At 39.2% G+C, this 20,569-nt stretch overlaps 3 protein-coding genes across 3 annotated transcripts; 1 reads left to right on the top strand and 2 right to left on the bottom strand.

Moving 5' to 3' along the window:
* Positions 1–443: 443 nt before the first annotated feature.
* LOC139608118 (transmembrane 4 L6 family member 5-like) lies at positions 444–1,152 on the bottom strand. The gene is made up of 2 exons (XM_071461605.1): positions 892–1,152; positions 444–774 (listed from the first exon to the last, which is right to left on the bottom strand). The coding sequence occupies exons 1-2, from the start codon at positions 1,025–1,027 to the stop codon at positions 566–568; spliced, it is 345 nt and encodes a 114-aa protein (XP_071317706.1). The 5' UTR covers positions 1,028–1,152; the 3' UTR covers positions 444–565.
* A 1,879-nt stretch (positions 1,153–3,031) lies between these two features.
* On the top strand, positions 3,032–8,578 carry LOC139607526 (mannose-P-dolichol utilization defect 1 protein-like). The gene is made up of 7 exons (XM_071460458.1): positions 3,032–3,255; positions 3,568–3,633; positions 4,225–4,357; positions 5,082–5,167; positions 6,656–6,771; positions 6,890–6,991; positions 7,103–8,578. Exons 1-7 carry the CDS (start codon positions 3,165–3,167, stop codon positions 7,220–7,222), a joined length of 714 nt encoding a protein of 237 aa, XP_071316559.1. The 5' UTR covers positions 3,032–3,164; the 3' UTR covers positions 7,223–8,578.
* Positions 8,579–11,854: 3,276 nt separating this feature from the next.
* On the bottom strand, positions 11,855–16,100 carry slc25a35 (solute carrier family 25 member 35). The gene is made up of 5 exons (XM_071460457.1): positions 15,609–16,100; positions 15,417–15,482; positions 15,179–15,331; positions 13,663–13,797; positions 11,855–13,224 (listed from the first exon to the last, which is right to left on the bottom strand). Exons 1-5 carry the CDS (start codon positions 15,978–15,980, stop codon positions 13,054–13,056), a joined length of 897 nt encoding a protein of 298 aa, XP_071316558.1. The 5' UTR covers positions 15,981–16,100; the 3' UTR covers positions 11,855–13,053.
* Positions 16,101–20,569: the final 4,469 nt, after the last annotated feature.

Below are 20,569 nucleotides of genomic sequence, written 5' to 3'. Positions count from 1 at the left end.
ACAATTTCCTTTACTCTTTCTCATCACCTGAATTATATCTCATTTTACATAGATTTTGGAATAAATCAAAGCAAAGCTGACAGATTTTGGCTTTTCAGCTCAGCAGTAGCAATTACTGGAAATAGAAACAAACACACGAAGAAACATGTGAATAAACACATAAATAAATCAATAAAAAATGATGATGAATTCGCCATTATCCTGTGTGGGGATGAATTAAAGCCATTAAAGACTGTTGGGACCCTGAGGAGCCACCCTCCAGTTTCATTTGAAGCCATATGAGAAAAGATGTTTATAAAGTAATATAATATAATATAATAATAAAATTATCAATATAAAATTAATAATATAATTATTAAAAATTACATATATAATGAAATACATTACAATATAAATTGCAAAATGTGTTATCAGAGACAACAACAACAACTTCAAAGTGATAATTTTATACAGATGCACTCAGGAACACTACTCTTAGCTTCTGGCCAGGAATACCGGTCACCTCTTCAGGTATGAATGCAAAGGATCAGAGGCCTCCTGAGCAGGAAGTTACAATTCCTGTACGTTAAACAGGAAACAACAACAATAATGTCTGGGAGAGCGAGAAATGTCTGGATTCAGATCTCCTGACAACATGGAAAATGACATGTGACTTCTTTGTCTTTACCTCTTTGTTCTTGCAGGTTCCACACACGCAGCCAAACAGGCCGTTGGTCATCTGAATGGTACAGAGCAACACCTGCAGACAGCTGGTTGCTGTCAGAGTAGTGAACAATCTTTCCAGGACGCATGGTCAGTCAGGTTGGTGAAATTACTATGTAAGAGAAGAGGCTTGTAAATGAGCATAACCTCATAGTGTTAACAAATGTCAACAGAAAATGATGATTTGTCACCTGTTTTTGAAAGGTGTTGTCCATGTGTCATTGACTTTGCAGAGGGGCTCATTGCCCAGACCAGCTGCTGCTACACTGAAACTGTACAGGGCACCAACCTCACCCACTGCAGCAAATACAATCAATAAGAACATCTGCAGGAGGGAACAGAGAACTGAAGGTCAGAAACATTTTTATTGCAGTTTTAGACATGTGTATTAACACTGAATTCTTGGCATTGCTCGATATTTTACCCTCCCACTTCTAGCAGTTATTGAGGAATTCATTATTTACGAGTTTAAGGAAATTTGTATCTCTTCCTCATTCTTTTGTTATACTGTACAGTGTTTTATTTTCCCAACACCAACAAGACAGACTAAAGGCTAATCTCCATTCAATTTATATAAATCGAAAAGCAGGAATGAAAGAAATGATGTGAAATGCAACACACATTGCTGTATGTACTTTCTTTTATGTATACATTTACAGTATCAAAATTAAAAGAAAATCATATCAATATGATTATGATTAATGATAATTACCAATTCAGTTATTAAAGACAAAACATTTAATAATTGTCTTTTTAAATTTTTAAGCTTTTCATTTAGTTGTGACACAGTAAGTGCACACATAAAAAGGAAACTACTGTATTTTACTTTCTCTCTTTGTATTTACTGTATAAACTTGTGCACACATAAAAAGGAAACTACTGTATTTTACTTTCTCTCTTTGTATTTACTGTATAAACTTGTGGCATATGACATCAGACAGTGTTATTATTTACAACAACCTGTATAACAGAAAAAGCAAAATTAATGGAAAAACCCTAAATTGTATATCATTCAAACATGTCAAACACATCATTCAAGGTGTCTCTCGCTCAAATCCTTCCTGTTTCCAGTGAAGAGGAGCCATGCCAAACCAAAACAGAGAAATCTATTTGTACTTGCAGCTGAATACTAATGATGTGAACTGGTGTAGGAGATGTAACTAAGTGATAAATGACCCGTACATGTACTTTAATAACTTCTTGTGTAAGTTGTATTTGCTGGAGTAGTTTTAATCCAGTGGTCTTTGTACTCTTATGAAAGTAGGGAGAAAAACCAGTACTTTTGATTTGTTAGATTTATTTAAATGTTCTGGTTTTTTTTTTTTATGCATCTTCTGAATTTTGCATTACACAAGAAGATAATCAAGGTTTTCAGTGAATCTGTAACTTATTAAGTTCACTTTACAATTGCCAAACTAAAGATGCAAACTCATGAAAATGTAGAAATGGTCAGTTATTTATGTGAACCCTACTGTCTATTTCTCCCCATAAAGATTCCTTACTTCCTCCCTAATTCATGCCAGAAAATAGTTGTTAGGAACTTTACTTGATGCACGTTCGAGTGATGGTGATTGTTGTGAAGGTTTGTCGTGTGAAAACTGCTGCAATAAATCTGTCAAGATTTGCAGGATGCGGAGATGGAGGGTGCTGTGGAAGATGCTTTGTCTTAATGCAACTACATTCTCTCTCTCTTGTTTTTGCCTGACTATCATATTTTTTTCCAAAAAACAATTTTATCAGACCTGCAGTTAATTAATGCATTAATGCCACCCAGACACCACTCCAGCCTTTTTCCTGGTGAACTGTCGCCCCAGTCTCAGGTTGTGTGCAGTCTGGAGCAGGTCTTCTTCAAGCACCTCTCTATATTTGGCTAAATTCATCCCCCCTGCTGCCGCCATGCTTCACCACAGCCATGGTCTTAGCCCAGTGAAGTGAAGTGCCACCTCAGCAAAGGGCCCGGGTGCTTTTGTAAATGAGAGATTTCACTGTTTGACTTTTAATATATTTGCAAAAATGTCTAAAAACATGTTTTCACTATGTGCTTGTGGGTGATTGGGTGTAGATTTTAAAATGTGTGTGTGCAAAAAGTGAAGGTGTCTGAATACTTTCTGAGGGCTGTAGATGTCATTTAACTAAATTCTAATATGGTAGAATCTGTTGGAAAAAGCAAAACCCTAATAATAACAAAAACATAAATACCAGCACCGCGAGCTTCTCTTCAAGTGTATTAGTGTAGTGTTTTAAATATCCACAGTGAAACATACTTCACAAACAATAGTGATTAAGGGATGTCTATATGTAGGTGTGGACTTCCGGACCACGGACACCGCAGGAAGCCCCTCAGATGGGGCAGTGAACTGTCCGGGCTCAGTGTCCTCTTCTTCCTCCGCTGTAAATATTGGGGGACCTTTGAACCACTCCCCCCACTGCCGAGGATCCCTCCAGGCTGCTCCTGACCGACTATGGCCACGTCTCCCGTCAAAGACTTCCTGGTTACATATTTAATGCCACAAAAATGCTATGAGGAGATTTTCGTCAACTTTCACTTGCACGGTGAGACTTTAAATGTGGGAGTGGGCGGGTGAAACGCTGCGAGAAATCTGTGCAGATTTGCGTTGACGGTGGTGGAGGATGTAATGGCCTCTCCCGGTTATGCAACACTGCAAATTTAATTCCAGCCTAAAACTTTGACATTATGTTGGTATACCTTGCTCTATAGTACAATACAGGCTACTGTCTTACAAAACCACGGGCTATGCTCTCAAGTGGTCCGTCACTATGTTATCTATAGGCGTTGGCAGAGGCTGCAGATGCCGAACATCTGTTGTGATCTGACAGGTTTAACAGTTTTCATTTATGCCACAGTGCCGTGCCTAAAGTTCCTACTGAAGAAAATTGCCGGATTTTGGATCTTACTGGACACACTCCTGGGTAAGGTCTCTCCTCAGCCTAAACCTACCTGATTTAATCGCATGACTACAGCCGGACATTAACAACCAACTGATATATAATAGTTTCCTCCCCTGACATACATGTGAGATTTTTAAAGGAAACTACATGAAATGTTAAACAACCCCCCACTTTCATCACTCATATCATTTCACTAACAATACAGTGATTAATCTTCACTGATTGGATCTTTTTGACACAATGATCAAATTAGGATTTAAATGCCCCTGTGCTGTAGTGTAGATAACCATGACAGGACAACTGAACCACAGCATTAAAATTGTGTCTCTGCAGAGGCACAGATATTTCCACTTGTTCATGTGAAATGCAATGAAATTTAATCTGATTATGAAGAAGTTATTCTTCCATATTGTGTGTTTTGAAGGAGTTATAGATAAGAAGCGAGAGTTGGTTTTCATGTGACTGGCAGCTGCTCAGTCTCAGATTGACATACACGATAGCTAATTGATTCCTCATGTGAATAACTACAATGTTTTATTGATTGTTGTTATTCATTGTTTACATATTGATTGCCCCTCCATCCTCACCTCCTTGTCCGTTGTCTCCCTGCAGCACAGTTGCCTCAGCTGCTGAAGATACTGTGGCGAGGAAGTGCAGACGGTCTGAGTCTGTCCTCTGTCCTGCTGCAACTTTATGCTTCCTCATGTCCTGTTGTGTACGCCATGATCAACAACTTCCCACTCTTGTATGTATTTGATAAGTGGGTGTTAAATAGGTCAAAGACATTATCGTACACTCAGTGGTTAATTTGTTGCTGCAGATACCATTTGCTCAAACCAGGATCGCAGTCTATGTTGATTGACTAGGGTCACACAGTGGGTCATTGAGCAAAATCAGTGTCACAGGTTATAGTAATAATCATGTGACAAACTTCCCAGTTCTTATTGCTTTGAGACAGACATGTAGAATAAATGTAAAGTGTTGTCACTTCAGAAATCATCAGCCTAAGACTGTTTTAGTTCTTCCATCATTTAGTTTTGGTGATAATGAGTCGCTGTAGCTGAGATTTTTGATACTTCTCCATCTATTATCTTGAATATGTTTTCTTTTCCTCAACATCCAAGGGGTTTTTGTTTTCACAGCAGCAGCTTATTTACTTTTTCTCACACCATTCTGCCTTCCTATGAAGCTGGAAAGTACACCCATTTTAAAAACGTACTGGCTCATGCTTTATGAATGTGTGAGTCAGTGGTCAATCATTTGCACGAGCGCCTCAGCAGCCATCCATTCAATAAATGTAAAAGATTAATCATACATACCCCAACGCAGGGTTCAAGACAGTGGGCCCATTAACATCCATACACTGCAGAGATTTCAGTCCCTGAGTATGTTTCTGTTTTGCAGCTGTCAATATGTATCTTTTATCATACATGTGCACTTACATGTGTTTTACTTGAACTGCTCCACAGTGCCTGGGCTGAGAGGCTCTTTACCTTGGCCCAGACAGCTGCAATTGTCTTCCTCATCCTGCATTATCATGCTGATACTCTCACAGGTTAGCACACATATCTGCCAACTGTCTGAAATGCACATCCTAAATAATAGTTTCAGGATGTAGCTGGTGTAACTCTCTCTCTCTCTCTCTCTCTCTCTCTCTCTCTCTCTCTCTCTTTCTCTAGTGTGTGTGGGTGTGTGTGTGTGTAACTCATTCAAGTGAATGGAAAAGTGTGTGCAAACTATAAATACTATATACAAACTATATTTATTTATTTATAATTATAATTATAACATTAAATAACATGAAAAGATAATCTCTCAACTTCCCTGTGGCTTTTAGCCCATTTGTTCCTATTGAAGAGGTAACAGTTTAAACAACTAATAAATATATGCTTTGATTAAAAAAATATATATTGCTAAAAGTAATTTCCTTAAACATCCGGACACCTAAGTTTTTGACAAACATTATTCATTTGGGCATATATAGTGCATTGGTTTTAATAGATAATACACTTTTAATAATAACACATTTGGTGCTGCAGGGAGTATTTACAGCAGAAGGATGTATGTGGGACTGCCTCAAATCAGTTTTCATTATTATTTTTGGATATTTATCAGATTGTACCTTTCATCTTTCAGTGAATCAGTCAGGTTGACATTTGTTGTTTTTAAATGTCCTCTGTAAAGAGTCATACAAATAAACTTCATCATCCCTGGCTAACAGGGAAAAATACTCCCCTTGATGTTTTAAATGTTGAGGGAGGATGCAGATGGCAGGTTCAGATAACTACTGCTTTTTGGCAACAGTTATAATAAACCACTTACTAGTGAGCACTCGGTGTACCAGCCTTGTTTTTATCAAACTGCTTGCTCAAATGTTTTCTCTGTGCAAAGACCTTTTGGTGCATGGCAGTACTGTAATTCAATTTAGGAAGGACGAAGCACTGAAATAGGTTATGATAAATTACTTCTAGACGAAGTTCCTGCATGTTTAAATCTGTTTTGTTTAAAGGCTTTACAAAGCACAGATGATGCACATGTTTAATAATGAAATAAAAATCAGATTGTGGCACTGTTCGTGACTGCTTCTACACAGATTTGTGAGACATATTAAGGAATTAATTATGTGGATCAAACATTAGAGGAGCGGGAGAAACTAACAACAAAAAACAAAAAACCCTGGATGTGGGCAATTCAGAAGTGTGAAAGGATTCTGCTGAAAAGCTTGTGTGTGTCCCACTGTCATTCACTCAATGACTGTGAGGAACGGCTCATCCGCTAACAGCAAAGTTTCATGTGACAGACATTAACACAGTCTTCCTTATATGTTTGGTTGGTGCTGTCCTACAGCGCCACCTTGTGGCGTTTGTTACCCCTTGACTCATAAATCTTTCCCAGCAACAAGGGAGCAGTTTCAATTCAGATGGTTATTTAATCATCAGTATGTAGGCTACATTACATTTTGGTCACAAATGTTACTGTGTATCTCAAGTTTCTACCATCTTATCCATCTCATATCATCCTCTTGTGTTATGTTATGTGGCAGGAATGGTGTTCCTCTTGGCTTACAGTGGTGTAATGTTCCTGCTGGGCTCATACGCAGCTGCAGCAGTCGCCTCAGTGATGCAGGCCTCCAGTTTGGTGGCGTTAATTGCAAGCAAGGTAGCAACTCAGTGGCTCATCTTGTCTGTACAGCTCAATTTCCGAGCTTGAACCTTGAAGTAGCTGTGCAAATTAATCAGAGGAGAGTGAATTTATTTGTCGGATTTGTTGTTTCCAGGTTCTCCAGGCTCGAACCAACTACTGTAACGGCCACACAGGCCAACTATCCACTCTGTCTGTGTTACTGACGTGGGCAGGGTCTCTGAGTGTTGTCTTTGTGGTGCGTAGCCAGGAGTCACACACTCACATAAATACAGCTGCATATTTTACACTACTCTGATCTGTTGTTGTTGCCTTTACTAACTGAGATTGCATCAAACTTTGTGTACAGGAAGAAGGAAGCTCATTGGCTACTCTGTCGCACATACTGTCGGCCTGTCTCAGCTGTGTCCTCGTGGCCCAGGTCCTCTGCTACAGGAGCAGCACCAGCGCTAAAAAGAAGAGCGAGTAGAGGTGGAGGACGGCGGCAACAGAACGCTCATCATATGCAAGTCTACTTTGTCATTTAAGTAATGGTTTGTGATTCTGTGGCAGATGAAGTAGCAGTAAATGTTTACAGTGACTACACTCAGAGCTACTTTAAATTGTGCTGTGTGTCTGTGGAAATGAGAGCTCCCACTGCCATGTGGGTTAATAGGTTTGTGCAGTTTTTTTTAATCTAAAATTTTCTTTGCAAAGTTTTTGAGGTTGTTTTTTATTATGGTAAGTGGAGGAAATTTTCAAAAATCGGTGGTAGCCACCTAGTGATCTAAATAACAATGACTTCACTCTCAGGAGAAACCTCAGGTGACTGTCAAAATAAAATATTCAGAGCGGTTTGTCAGTTTGGGTTCACAAATATTTTGACCAATCCAAATACAAACTGACTGAACATCCACAAACAAGTCTTCAAACACTTTCACAAGACTTTCACCAGTCTGAGTCATTTCTAATGCACATCAAGGCTTTAAAGGTGGGGCAAAGTGCAATTGTGCAGCACCCAGAAGCAAACACACGAGCTTCAGTCAGATCAGGTTTTGTCACTGATTAGTTCCTCCTCTGTGGCTGAAGGAGCGTACGAAACATTCATGTGATGTCTGATTTGCTGTTCTCACTGCTGACTTGGAAATATGTCATCCCCCATAATGGTTATTCCAGTTGGATAATTGAAACTTCAGTGGTAGCTTCTGTTTTTTCTATTGGGCATCATATTGTATGAGTCATTATTCCTCTTAAAATAGCAGCTGGAGGTTAGTAGATTAGTTTTAGTCAATAATTTTCTTTGCTCAGATTTTTCCCTCTGGTCTGAGATTGAACTTCATCAACCTTCAAGTCACGATGAGGGTAATTAAGGGAAAGCCCAATGACAGAGTACTATAATAACTAATAAATACTTTTATCCTACATGTAGGACTTAGAATATGCTGGGACTCTTGGATTTTTCTAAATGTCTTCAAAAGCACCAGTTTTGGGTGTAAGAACCTTTTCATGAGTGAGGCCCCTGGACTGGCCTCTGAACTTCAAGTATTTCCAGCCACTGTGAACAAAATGCCCAGTGTTGCTCAGTAACATGTGCAGGACCTCTGCCAAGACCCACTCAAGTGACAGTGGCTTCATGTGCAACAACATCACATTAACCTTGTTTGTTTTGGCAGGTACGTGTTTCCATCCAACAGAATATAGCAACACATGTGGTGTTGTATATTCATTATTATGGATGTATTTTCTTACTTAAATATCTGTTTAACTGTACTGTGAACTAAGTTTAATGATGCTGTGAATTACTGTCTCTGAACCTTCAGTATTAAAATAAAGTGTTCCCACAGAATACAGGTATTTGTAACTGAAAGCATGAGAATGAACAGAAGTGTCACCTTCACTCACATTTATGTCAGGACTGGAAGAGGTGTTTGTTATCTGGGTGTACACAAAATTCTCCTACTAGATTTCCTTCTGAATGAAGCCGATAGCTATTCAAAGCACAGGGCCAACTTTTCCCCTGCCAATTTAGGTCAACATGCTCCAGGCATGAGACACACCTTGTGTTACACAAAAAGAAATTCCTGTAAGAGAATCATCTCAGAGAAACAAGTCTCAGCAGACCAAAAGAAGTGAATTTTTAAAATATATATACATATTTTTGGTTCATGCGTGCTGATTAATAGAGGAAAGTCAGTTTCTTATGTCATAGGTATTACTCAAAAAAGTTAAAATAAAGGTTAACTATGGATTGTGATTTGAATAATTTCATTTTGCTGATTAGCAAATGTAAGTATACTAACATACACTATAGTGAACCTGGAAAACCTGCTAAACATGCACGTTAGCCTGCTAATGTACGTTAGCATTTCTCTCCAAGCACCGCTGCGACTAACAGCCTCACAGAGATGCTCTTGTTCTTGTTTCATGTTTGGTCAATGCTCTCTGGTCAGTGCTCTTCTTTAAAAATATTTAACTAACCTTCATATTTCAGAACCATTTTTACCTTCCAAAGGTTCCAAAGTTATTACTTCCTTTCAAGTCATTCTGTTTATGCCAAATACAATCTGTCAGTCAAAATGACGAACTTTAATTTTATCTGAGGTCACATGATAAATGTATCATATGTAGAAACACAGTGCTGCACTTTCTGTTCTCTAATTCCATCAGTTGGTTAATTTTGATTGTAGAATTTATCTAATTCTTGGATGCCTGATGAACCTGAACTTACCCGCGAAAGTATAATTTAAATAGTGTGCGGCATTAGTAGTAAAGGCTGAGTATAACATGATAGAACATTAGCAGTTTATTTTGTTTTATATGTAATTCAGCCAATGCAAAACAAGGTATCACCCCGGTGTCTGTCACTACAAAGCCTGATCATTTATTTGCTCTTCATGTCCATTACACAGAAACGTTGGCCGCCCATTAGAGGAAATGCATTTTGTTACACGCTCATGAAACATTACTAAGCTGCTGCATTTAACATTCACTGATCCTGCTTACCTCTGAGGACGGCTGTCAATACGACACAGTACACAAGTCATCAGAGAATTTACATTAACACCATCTGCAACGGAGTCGAGCAAGTCCAAAAGAGTATCAAACCATATTTAGCATTTTGCATCAATTTGACATCATCATCAGTCCTTCCCTATAAATTCAGAATTTTTAATATTTCCAAACCCTAAACGATATAAACTAACCAGTAACTGTTCAGTTAGTAGTCTTTGTAGACCACTGTTAACAGGTTTCCATTCAATTCACAACAAAAATCATATCATAAAAATCATAAAATCATTCACATTATGGCAGCATACCATGTTAAGAATCAGGCATAACCTTGATGTTTTTCACCCTTGAATAAAATCAGATTGAGGAGCCTTCCTGGGCAGTTATTGGAAATTACTGCTTAAAACAAGGTGTCATCAGCCAGTTTAGTGATTTCATACTTTTTGTTGTCTGAACCACCAAACATTGTTCAGCTGGCTTGATGTGAATTAAACAAATGGCAAGATGTTTGGCACAAAGTTTGTTTGACAGAAATAATTTCTGGTCAGAATTGCTTGAGCTATAATTTTAAAGACAAATTTAATAGTCTAATAATTATAGAAAACTCTGATAGTCTGATCTACCTTATTCATGATAATTGTTCTGTCAGTGAATTAAATATATAGTGCAGCTGCTATATCAGTACTGTCCTTGACTATTTGGATTAAATTTACCCCACAAGATGAATCAAAATTAACAGACATAAGAAAATGCTATAATGAACCATATGCGGTGTTTATAATACATATACAGCATCATTACATTGAGAGGACAAAGTTACTTGTTACTTGTATAAAAATGGCAACGCTTGCTGTAGAGACATTCTTTATATAAGAAGACGAAAGCTTCACCTTCATGATACAAAATAAAATCAGATAACATTAGTCTCCTCTCTTCTGTTATGGAAATTGGGTTGACAGATGTATTCTTCAAGCTACAGTGCATTTATTACTTTTATGTGCCATGACAATACATTGTGCTGTCATGTCAAAAGATGTCCGGTCACTATTGCAATCATTAATAATTACTAATGCATTATTACATTCTTGACACTTTGCAGAGTATTGTTCACTTCATGAAGAAAGCATCCAGTCTGGCTCGCACATTACAGAATTTCAGAGTTCAAAATGTTACCAACAGTGTCCACTCATGGAGATCTGACTAGAGGGCTAAACTGTGCAGGCTTCACACAACAGTCAGTAACTGCACACTGGTGCAGCAACTAAAACGTTTTGGTATTTTTGCAATGAAAGACAGTGGGCTGCTGGAGTCAGGGGGGCGCTCTGTGGCTGTAAACCTACACTGTGATGTTATGCTCATACTGACCTGGAGGATGTGCATTTACCGTATGCACATAATTTTAGTATTTGTCAAAACACTCCTCTGTCTTGAATGGAAATGCTTCAATACTTTAAAGGCCATAACAACACACAGACATATGATTAAGAATGTGTGTCAATTCATTCAAAGTAACAAACAAACTGTTAGACAGTAACTATCAATGACTGATGTCACACTTTTCATATACAGTTATGTCATAGCTAAAGTAAAGTATCCAAAAAAATCAGATTTTTATTCTTGATGAAGGATTAAGGCAAACCATTTTATAACTTGCAAATCACAATGTAATTTTAGTGGCAAAGATTTTTTTTTAGTTTCCGAACTGATGGAAACTTGGAACTTGAACTTGAGAGAGGATCTGGCAACCCTGCAGTGATCTTAATAATAATAATGATAAATTATAAATAGAAATAATATATCTTGTGGAATAGGGAGCAAGCTTGTCGAAACACATGCTCTTAGGCATCTAGATTTTGTAATCGTGGATGACTGAGCCAATTTGAACATTTTGAAACAACAGTAGAAACACGTCAACCAGCACCGACAGGCTGCTCCTGGTGTGACTCTGAAGGTCAAACACAGAGTGTTTAAACAATGAATCCTGCAGCTGAGCAATCACAGAGGAAATAGTTCAGTAGTTTGGACACAGATGAATGTGGTAATGCCTTGTAGAACACAGATAATGAACTAACATAGATGGACTTAAAGTCTACTAATTGAGTTTTTTTTAAACTTTTTTTTACTTTTTCAAATTGTTTAATGGTAATGTATGATATAAAAGAAAGAGACATTATGTAGCAGGGTAGTTGTAGTTATGAAACCTTCATATGTAAATTTTGAACAAACCTAAAAATGTCTAAGGTAGTCATGTGTAGTCTCTAAGGTGCTCAGTGTCACAATGAAACCTCTCAGTGATTCTGGTTATTTGTGGTACATCCACGGGGAGTTGTAACCGAGTAAAAGATTCAAACTCAAGGCTTCACTTTATACATATTTCCCCAAAAGATTTGGTATCTGTAGAAACTTTACAATCTCCATGAGAACTTAAAATAAAGTTCTGCAGATTTGAACAAATTTTGGTTTTACAACAAGAGTTTGCACTGACTGGCTCACCAGTCTGTCAGTGGTTAGCAGGTCCTCTTTGACTTTAACAGCACTGTTTCCTTGACGGCAAAGCTGCTTACAGGAAATTCCTCACCCACACATACTCTGCACCTCTTGCCAATACAAGGCTGAAGCATGTCATTTTCAGTGTTACTGTCACATTTTCATCTTCCCTGTTTCCCTTTGAATATACTGTTTAAGACTGTTACCCATGTTAGCAAAGCATGAAGCAGCTGCCACCTGCGAATTTGCACCAGTCAATTTATATTAAAGTTTATGTTCCCACTGCTGTGGCTCTTGGCACAGTCCATTCATTTGATCCCTTCTCCAGAAAGTAGACAGCTGTGCCCAGGTCGGTGCAGCTTATTTTATATCTTTTGGAATGGTGTAACTGAAGAGTTTAAGAGCTATAAAAGTCCTGTGATGTGTGACCTATTTACCCCGGTGGACATACAGTATACTGTACATGAGGTCTATTGTGTTATCCTCTGAGTCCCTGTGTAGGTTATCATATCTGAGCACATTCTGTATGTTACCAAGACTAACTCAGTTTGTTTATGATACCTGTCAGGCAGAACTGTTCAGAGCCCTTGACTGCAGTTTTGACATTTTCATCCACCTTCCTGATGCATTTTGACTGTACTAATCTGTTTTATTATGGGAGTGTAAAATGTGACCTTTGCTCTTTATCATTCCCATGAAGAAAAAAGAGCATCTCCTGGTTTTTCTTTTACCTCATAATAGTAAACTCATTAAATGAGGACTCATTTAACCTATGCACTCAGAGCTTAATGAGTTACCCACTTCTCAGTCTCCTCGTCCCTGGTGTTATCTGCACTGCTGGTACAGTTTGCGCAGTTCATCCCAGAAGAACAAAGACAGAATGGTGTGTGGACCGAGACGGAAATAAGACGCTCCCAAGCCTTTGTAGAGTCCTGTCAAGCCCTCCTTCCTCAGCGTCTTGGAGAAGCAGTCAGCGAATCCTTTATAAAGCTGCCCCTTAAAGATGAGATTGATAAGTTATGCGTTATTGAGGGTGTGCTGCTTTGAGTGACAGGTGGGTGAGTTTATGCACCAAAGCCTCGGCTCCAAATGCCCCACCTCTGCCCATTTTTGCATTAGCCGAGAGTTAGGTGGCGTCAGGCACTGCCAAGATGGCAACAGCGGAGCAGCCCACTCCGAGCTTTAAAACTGCTCTTCAGAAACCTATGGGTGACGTCACCACAGCTACGTCCATCTTTAAATGCAGTCTCTGGTTGGTACTAAATTATCTTGTGCAGGAAAAGCAGACCCTCGCAGTTACAATGAAACTTAGCATATAGAGGTAGTAACAGAATCAAAGCACATTGAATGGCTGTTGCTGAAAAAATGTCAGCCATGCACGGATTTTGTGAAAATCTTAATTAAAACTTCAACATATTGGGTCTGTCTCCTCACCTTGCCCAGATGGTCCACAGGCTGGTTGTAGAGCCGTGTGCTCACCACGTCAAAAGGTGTCATAGCCAGCACCACCACCACACTGCTGATCATGCCGGCACTCAGGGCCACCAACCAGCTGTCCTTTGAGAAAACCTTGGGAAAAATAAAATGACACTGTTGTGAAGCAACAACTTAAACAGGAGGATGGAGAACACGCGCTCAGGTACCACCCTGTGTGCACACACTTCTAATTTTAACTGGTCATGATCACCCACATTCAGTCGAGCGAAAGGATGGCTCTATTTTTGGTGGCAATGTTACACACACACACACACACACACACACACACACACACACACACACACTCCAGTAGCTACAGTCAAAGGTGTTTTCTGTCAAACCTGCTGTTTTATAACACAAGAGGAAGAGGGAATTTGTGTTGTGCTTTGTAAGAATTGTCTTACAACAATAAAACAATAAATAGACAACTCAGTAGCAGCACAACACTTTTTACTTCTTTGGAGATATTTGGAAGTTTTTGACTCGCAGCTTATGTATGTATGAGGCAGTAAGAGTGTTGCCTGGGATGTCGGGGATGTGTGAACAGACCCCACCTCCACTCTCACTCAGCCACCCAGCAACCAGTTAAAACAGCTCCAACTGTGCACACGGTGGTTAGGGGTCTGCAGAGTGGTCAGATGAGTACAGCACTTCTGACCAATGAGGTTTTGGCATTTAGTATAAAAGACCTTTTTTTTAAAACTAGAACTGGATCAGTGGACACTTGCTGCCAGTGAACGGGTGCACTAGTTGTGTAAGCCTCATGTTTTCAGGCTAGTGGGGGGTGGGGGGGCTGGGGCAATGAAAGGTGTCCAATTTCTATTCCAGAAGAGTGCAATGCCTCGTACTTTGTCACAGCCACAATGACTGCTTTTGTAATCTGTTCACAGCTACTGACTACAATTTATCTCTTCTCAAGCCTGTGTGTCTCAGTTTAGGGCTGTAACAACTGATTCTTCTTTTATCAGGGAATCTACTCTTGATTACTGATTATAACTGATTATTTTTGTTCAGTTATATGTTTAACAGAGAAAGCTTAAGCCAATCTATACTGTAGATAATATCTGCAAACAGTGAAAAGTGTCCACCACAGAACCCCAGAGCCTCATGTGACATCGTCAAACTGCTTGTTTTATCCGGCCAACAGTCCCACACCCGAAGACTTTCAGTTTACTATCATATAAATCGAAAGCTGTTAAACAGAACTCAACATTTTAGAGGCTAAAACCTACAGATCTTTGGCATTTGTGCTCTGAATATAATGATAATCTTAGCAGTTCTATTTAAGTTGAGCAATGAGTAGAGTGGAACTCCCCCAAAAACAGTTATGTTTATTCTTGAACAGTGAGCTCCGACCAAAGACGTGCACCCACAGTGTAATCAACATTCCTCCAGTCAGCCTGTTCCCAATCATCACCAGTGAATTCAGATGACTTCTATGTTAAGATCGGAGCTCAGCGAGCCGTTTACTAACCTGCAGGTCAATCACAAGCTCTTTGGAGGAGGAGAAGGTGGAGAGCTGAGCAGCTGACCCCACGCTGACCCTGGGTACAGCAGCACTGGAGCCCCTCCACAGTCCCAGAATGCCATGCTCCCTGTAGATGGCTGCCAGAGCGTGGATCATCCCCTGGCAGGAAGGGGAGGAACACATGAGCAAAGTGATGAGGCCTGTCACTCATATTAAATACCTCCAGTTTGGGTTATTATGTTACCTGGTGTTTATACTGATGTCCCACAGCAATGGAGGAGGTAGACTGACTCTGCAGATGAGTCTTGACCTGTCAGTGGAGACAATTTGTGTTCACCACAGAAGGCAGCTCACCTTGAAATGTCCCACTAACAGTAAGAATGAAACAAAAAATGAAGTCAAGCCCGCTCAGCTTAAGATAACATCAGCTACTCACCAAGTATATGGGACTGCCCATCACGGCCCCCACCACTCCAGCCACAGCCCCTGCTAACGTAGTTTTAGCCGCACTGACCCTTCCGTTGGTGTGGATGTACCCAGAGGACTCGATGACGGCGTACGAGCCCAGTCTGACCCCATTCATAAAAAACTGATACACCAGCCCGGGGACCAGACCTTTCTGCAGGCCGGCCAGTCCGTCCACTTTACCGATGGTGTAAAAAGCGTGGAACACGTTGCGATAATAAACCTGGTAAGTGCCCCGACTCCGGAGCTCTCCCTGCAGCTGCATCCGCGTTTTGACAACCTCCAGCGGGTTGGTGAACAGACAAGCTCCGCACGCCGCCGCTCCGCTCAGCACGAAATCCATCGCGACCGAACCGGACAGATGTGGAGCTCAGTCCTGCGGCCGGTCCGATCTGTCCTGCATGTCCGCGGCTTCCAGTTCAGCAGCGTTTCCTCCTCCCACCCACTGTACACCTCACACACACACACACACACACACACACACACACACACACACACACACACACACACACACACACACACACACTCTCACACCACCCAGTGAGCTGCATCAGTGCGCAGACACAAGAGCACTTCACGACCTCGTCGTAAAACTCGTAATTCCGAGACACGACTTGGTAAATGTGACTGGTCTGTTCATTGTGATGTATTGTTCACTGACATCAAGATTGAAACAAGTACAGGATTGGACGCAGCCGATGTCTTCTCCTGCACGTATTTTGTATTATTTTGTCATTTTGCTTTCATGTGTGACAATTTTGGATTGTTTTCCATCGTGTCGTTATAGGAATTTTTTCTTTTCTGTCTTTTGTTTGCTGTGGTTTCATTTTGTCACGAGAAAGCTCAAAAAGAGAGAAAAAAGAGGAATTCATTGCGTTTGAGTAATGGTTTGTCAGATGATTTATGAAATCCATCTCTATTTCAGTTTCAAGTTCCCTTCCTAAAAAAATGTCCATCTTTGAGCTTTTGCAAGTATTTTTCCGATATCCTGTCCACAATATTTTGACTGGAAAAAAAACAGACAAAGAGACAAACACTTCTTTGATGGGAAAGCATCTGGTTTAGATATTTTAGATATATGAAAGTCAATAATATTTTTGCAGGGATATTTGCCTTGGCTGGGTCATGTCGACCTGGACAGATCATCAGTTCTTGGGAAATGAAGTTGTTCAGGATCGGGCTCTGTTGGGAAAGATTATAATAAATTGTGAAACCCTCCAGAGAGAACCGCAGTCATGCTTTAAGTGTAATATGCTAACTGAATTTAGCCAGAAACTTGCTATTATTATATTATTATTATTCATGAAGAGAAAATATGCTTTTATAAATTTGACACCAGAAATGAAAAAAAAAATAGAATCATTTCCATGAGGTGACTAGAAGAATTAAGGATATATGAAGGTTTATTTGACTGTACACGTTATCCGTCCCTGAACACCTCATCATGGAGGCTGGGACGTTGGTACCACAGTGTACGTACGTTTGACGCTCAGCCAATGGAAACGACTCTTTATCCTTGGACTTGTTAACTGCGGACCGAAGGATGGATCAACAGGACGAGTGAATGGGCGGCCATGTTGCTGCAGTACACCCAGTACTACTTGTATATTATTGAATGAGGCCAGTACGTCAATGAGAGAAACTATTTTCATCCCCCTGTGTTGTACTGCAGGCTGCTGCTGTCAAATGACTCTCTCTTTCAACACTAGTATGTATATACAAATAATAATGATAATGATAATGATAATGATAATGATAATGATAATAATAATAATAATAATAATAAAAAGAACAAGAAGAATAACAACAATAATAATAACGATAACAATAATAATAATAATAACAATAACAATAATAATAATAATAATAATAATAATAATAATAATAATAACAATAACAATAACAATAACAATAACAATAATAATAATAATAATAATAATAATAATAATACCTGCCGTTAGTGGCTTATACAACCATAGACTCAATTCTGAAAAAAAAATCAGTTATAGGTCAGTAATAACATTAAATGTTGTAAAAACTCCTTAGTTCCCTTATAAAGTTGATTTTCTGAATTAAACTGAACATGAATGTTGTTTCTCGATCTCTAACAATGACAGCCTTTAACTCACCTACATTCATCAGTGTTTCTATTTAAATTCTCCTTGATGAAGTGACGCGAGGTTCAGGTAAATACTGGGTCACCAGGGCAACACCATCACTTTTTATTAGAGATTTTTTTCTGAGGGAGAACAGGGACTTCCAGAGCTGTTTTAAAACACATCCCTGTTTAATCATCTGAAGAGCGGTTACAGCTCAGCTGCCCGAGGATCACAAGAGGATCACAACACCACTGTGTATGTAAATGTAATGGGATTTTTACTTTTCACCAAATTAATTCAACAGGAACAGACTTGCCTTTTAACAGTAGTAAAAGACCAACAAGTTATTATTTAGTCAAGCCATCTGAGAATCATAAAATGATAGCAGTGCAAGAGTGGAAGAATGAGTGTAAACTGGTGTTTCTCCAGGAGATGAAGGTGTGGTGACATTATTTCTGTGATCTCAGCTTTGACTTGTCAGATGAAAGGGCAGTGGTTAGATCTATGCAGGTATCAGTGTCTTTGAGCTCCTTGTCTGGACGGGTGAGAGGGTGGTTTTGTTCTTCGTCACTGATCTGGATTAGACTAGAATGTAAAATCTGTTTCACCTCTACCCTCTTTGAATAGGATTTACGCTCGGCCTATTGAACAGTCCCAGCCTGATGGATAGGACAGGAAATGGGCTTAAACCGGCCTAAACAGACCCACATTTTACATTTTGGTTCAAATCTTTCTTCTATTGGGCCACCTGTTTGTTTTGTACTGCCTCACTTTCATTGAATATGTTTTTCTTTCAAAATAAAAGTGCTGTCCATGCACAAAATGTTGTACAATAGTCCTGTGTGACAGTTTCCGATGGTGGCACTATGACACAAAAGGTTAGAACTTCAAAGGTAAGTGAAACTCGGCCATGATCATAAAGTACATTTCTTAGACGCTTCTACATGTTAAATATGGAATAATTTTAATGTAATACAACAACCTGAAGCTCTTCAAACACTGGTTATTTATCTACACCTGACAGGAGATTTTTCATAGGTAGGCGTGAGGAAAGAAATGAAAACTTAACTTCTCCTCAGTCACATCCGTGCATTATTTTCTTTTCTTTTTTTTTTAACTTTTTTAAAACCTGCACACATCAACACATATTACAGTATTTTATGATTGAAACACTGCACTCAATGCAAAGAGCCACAATGACTTTGTAAATTCTTACATTTAAACATAAAATTTCATGTTAGGTCTTGAGAATATAAACACCTCATAACTCACAGTGAAGTACAAGTACATGATCAAGTCTTTTAGGGTTAGGGTTAGTAAAAATATAGGATTTACAAATTTTAAAGCCAAAATGAAGAGTATACCCTTCTGTGTTGAGTGTAGCTCAAACTGAAACTCTGTTGTAAAACTGGTCAAAAGAACTGTAAAATACTGCAGATGACTTCCTAGCAGGCTCAGCCTGTGTTAGTCTGCCTGTGCAAACCACAGTGTGACAGAGCAGCTGCCTGTGACTCTCTCCTTGTTTTCCACTCATAATTAAATTATCTATTTCTAGCAGCTAATTGGTAGAAGCAGCTTTGTGTATGTCATCATAAATTACCGGTTATTTCATCTTAAACAGGTGCTGTGAGAAAGTTTCTCTGCTGTTTGACACTGTTCCTGTCGTCATTGGCTGCATGATCTAGACTCCTGTTCTCCCTCTCCTCAACCACATATTAAATCCTATCTGTTGCTCATGTATGTTTGTATACTATTTTTGAAGCTCTGGATTCGCTTGCAGCATCCACAATGAATGTAAACAGTATTTTCTCATACAATTAAACTAATACAGATATACAATAGTTCAAAGATCATGACAACACACAGACCCCAGGGCGTGGGGTGGGATGGGGTGGGGGGCAGGAAAATTATCAATCAAGAATAGTATCAATTAAGAGTCATAATTCATATATTTTGCCCTTAAAGAGATGTGCTATCCTCAAAACCAAGTGTGAATTATGTATTTAACAGTTAAATGATGCTTGTTGAGCTAGATTCCTCATCAGTAGCCACTGCTGCTGCTGACTTAGACTAATAGCTTCTGCCAAGTTGGTCCCTCCAATGAGATCAGGGTGTAATCCTCACCAGCTAATGAACTACCATGGAGGATTTCAGGTGCAGAGTAAACCTGGACCCAATACCCCAACACAGACGAAGATGATTTCATGTTGTTCTGGTTGATGGAGGAAAAAGGAGCAAGGAAAAGAAGAAATTAGATTATACTGGTTGGATGATACCTATTTAATTTATTGCATTCAAGTCCGGATTTGACTCCCTGCTACAGCAAGAAAGTACGGTAAGTGGAGAACTATTTACTTATTAGGCTACTGACATTATTTATTGATTTACTATAAAATATCACATTATACATTCCCTCAAGCTCATTTTCTTTGATAACCAAAATATTACAGACTTCAAAATTAAAAACAATATCCTGACAATCTTAACCATCTTAATTCACCCACATTTTCGAGATCAAATCATGTAAAGGTTGCTTGGTTTTCCAACTGTAAAAACAACACCAAAATCCAGAGGACCAGCAATTACATTTTATACATGATAAGATCATCACTTTTTGTTTTTAGTGGTCCACCTGTTTAAACATATTTAAAAGCAAGTCTAAAATGTAGGTTAATTAACGTTGAGGTTAATTACCTAAATCTCTGGTATCAGCAGTCAACGTTAACTGGATTATGCAAAGTCAGGAGAGCACCTACCCAGCCAACAGTATCACTTTCAGGGCTATATGTTCCAGGGCGAGACAGCGCAGCTTATTTGCATGAAATATACACAG

This window comes from Trachinotus anak, unplaced genomic scaffold, assembly GCF_046630095.1.
Source record: "Trachinotus anak isolate AG129_WGS33_773 ecotype Australia unplaced genomic scaffold, CSIRO_AGI_Tana_v1 ptg000024l, whole genome shotgun sequence".
NCBI classification, from domain to species: domain Eukaryota; kingdom Metazoa; phylum Chordata; class Actinopteri; order Carangiformes; family Carangidae; genus Trachinotus; species Trachinotus anak.
The sequence above is the reverse complement of the archived record's forward strand: the minus strand, read 5'-3'. Positions and strand labels throughout refer to the sequence as shown.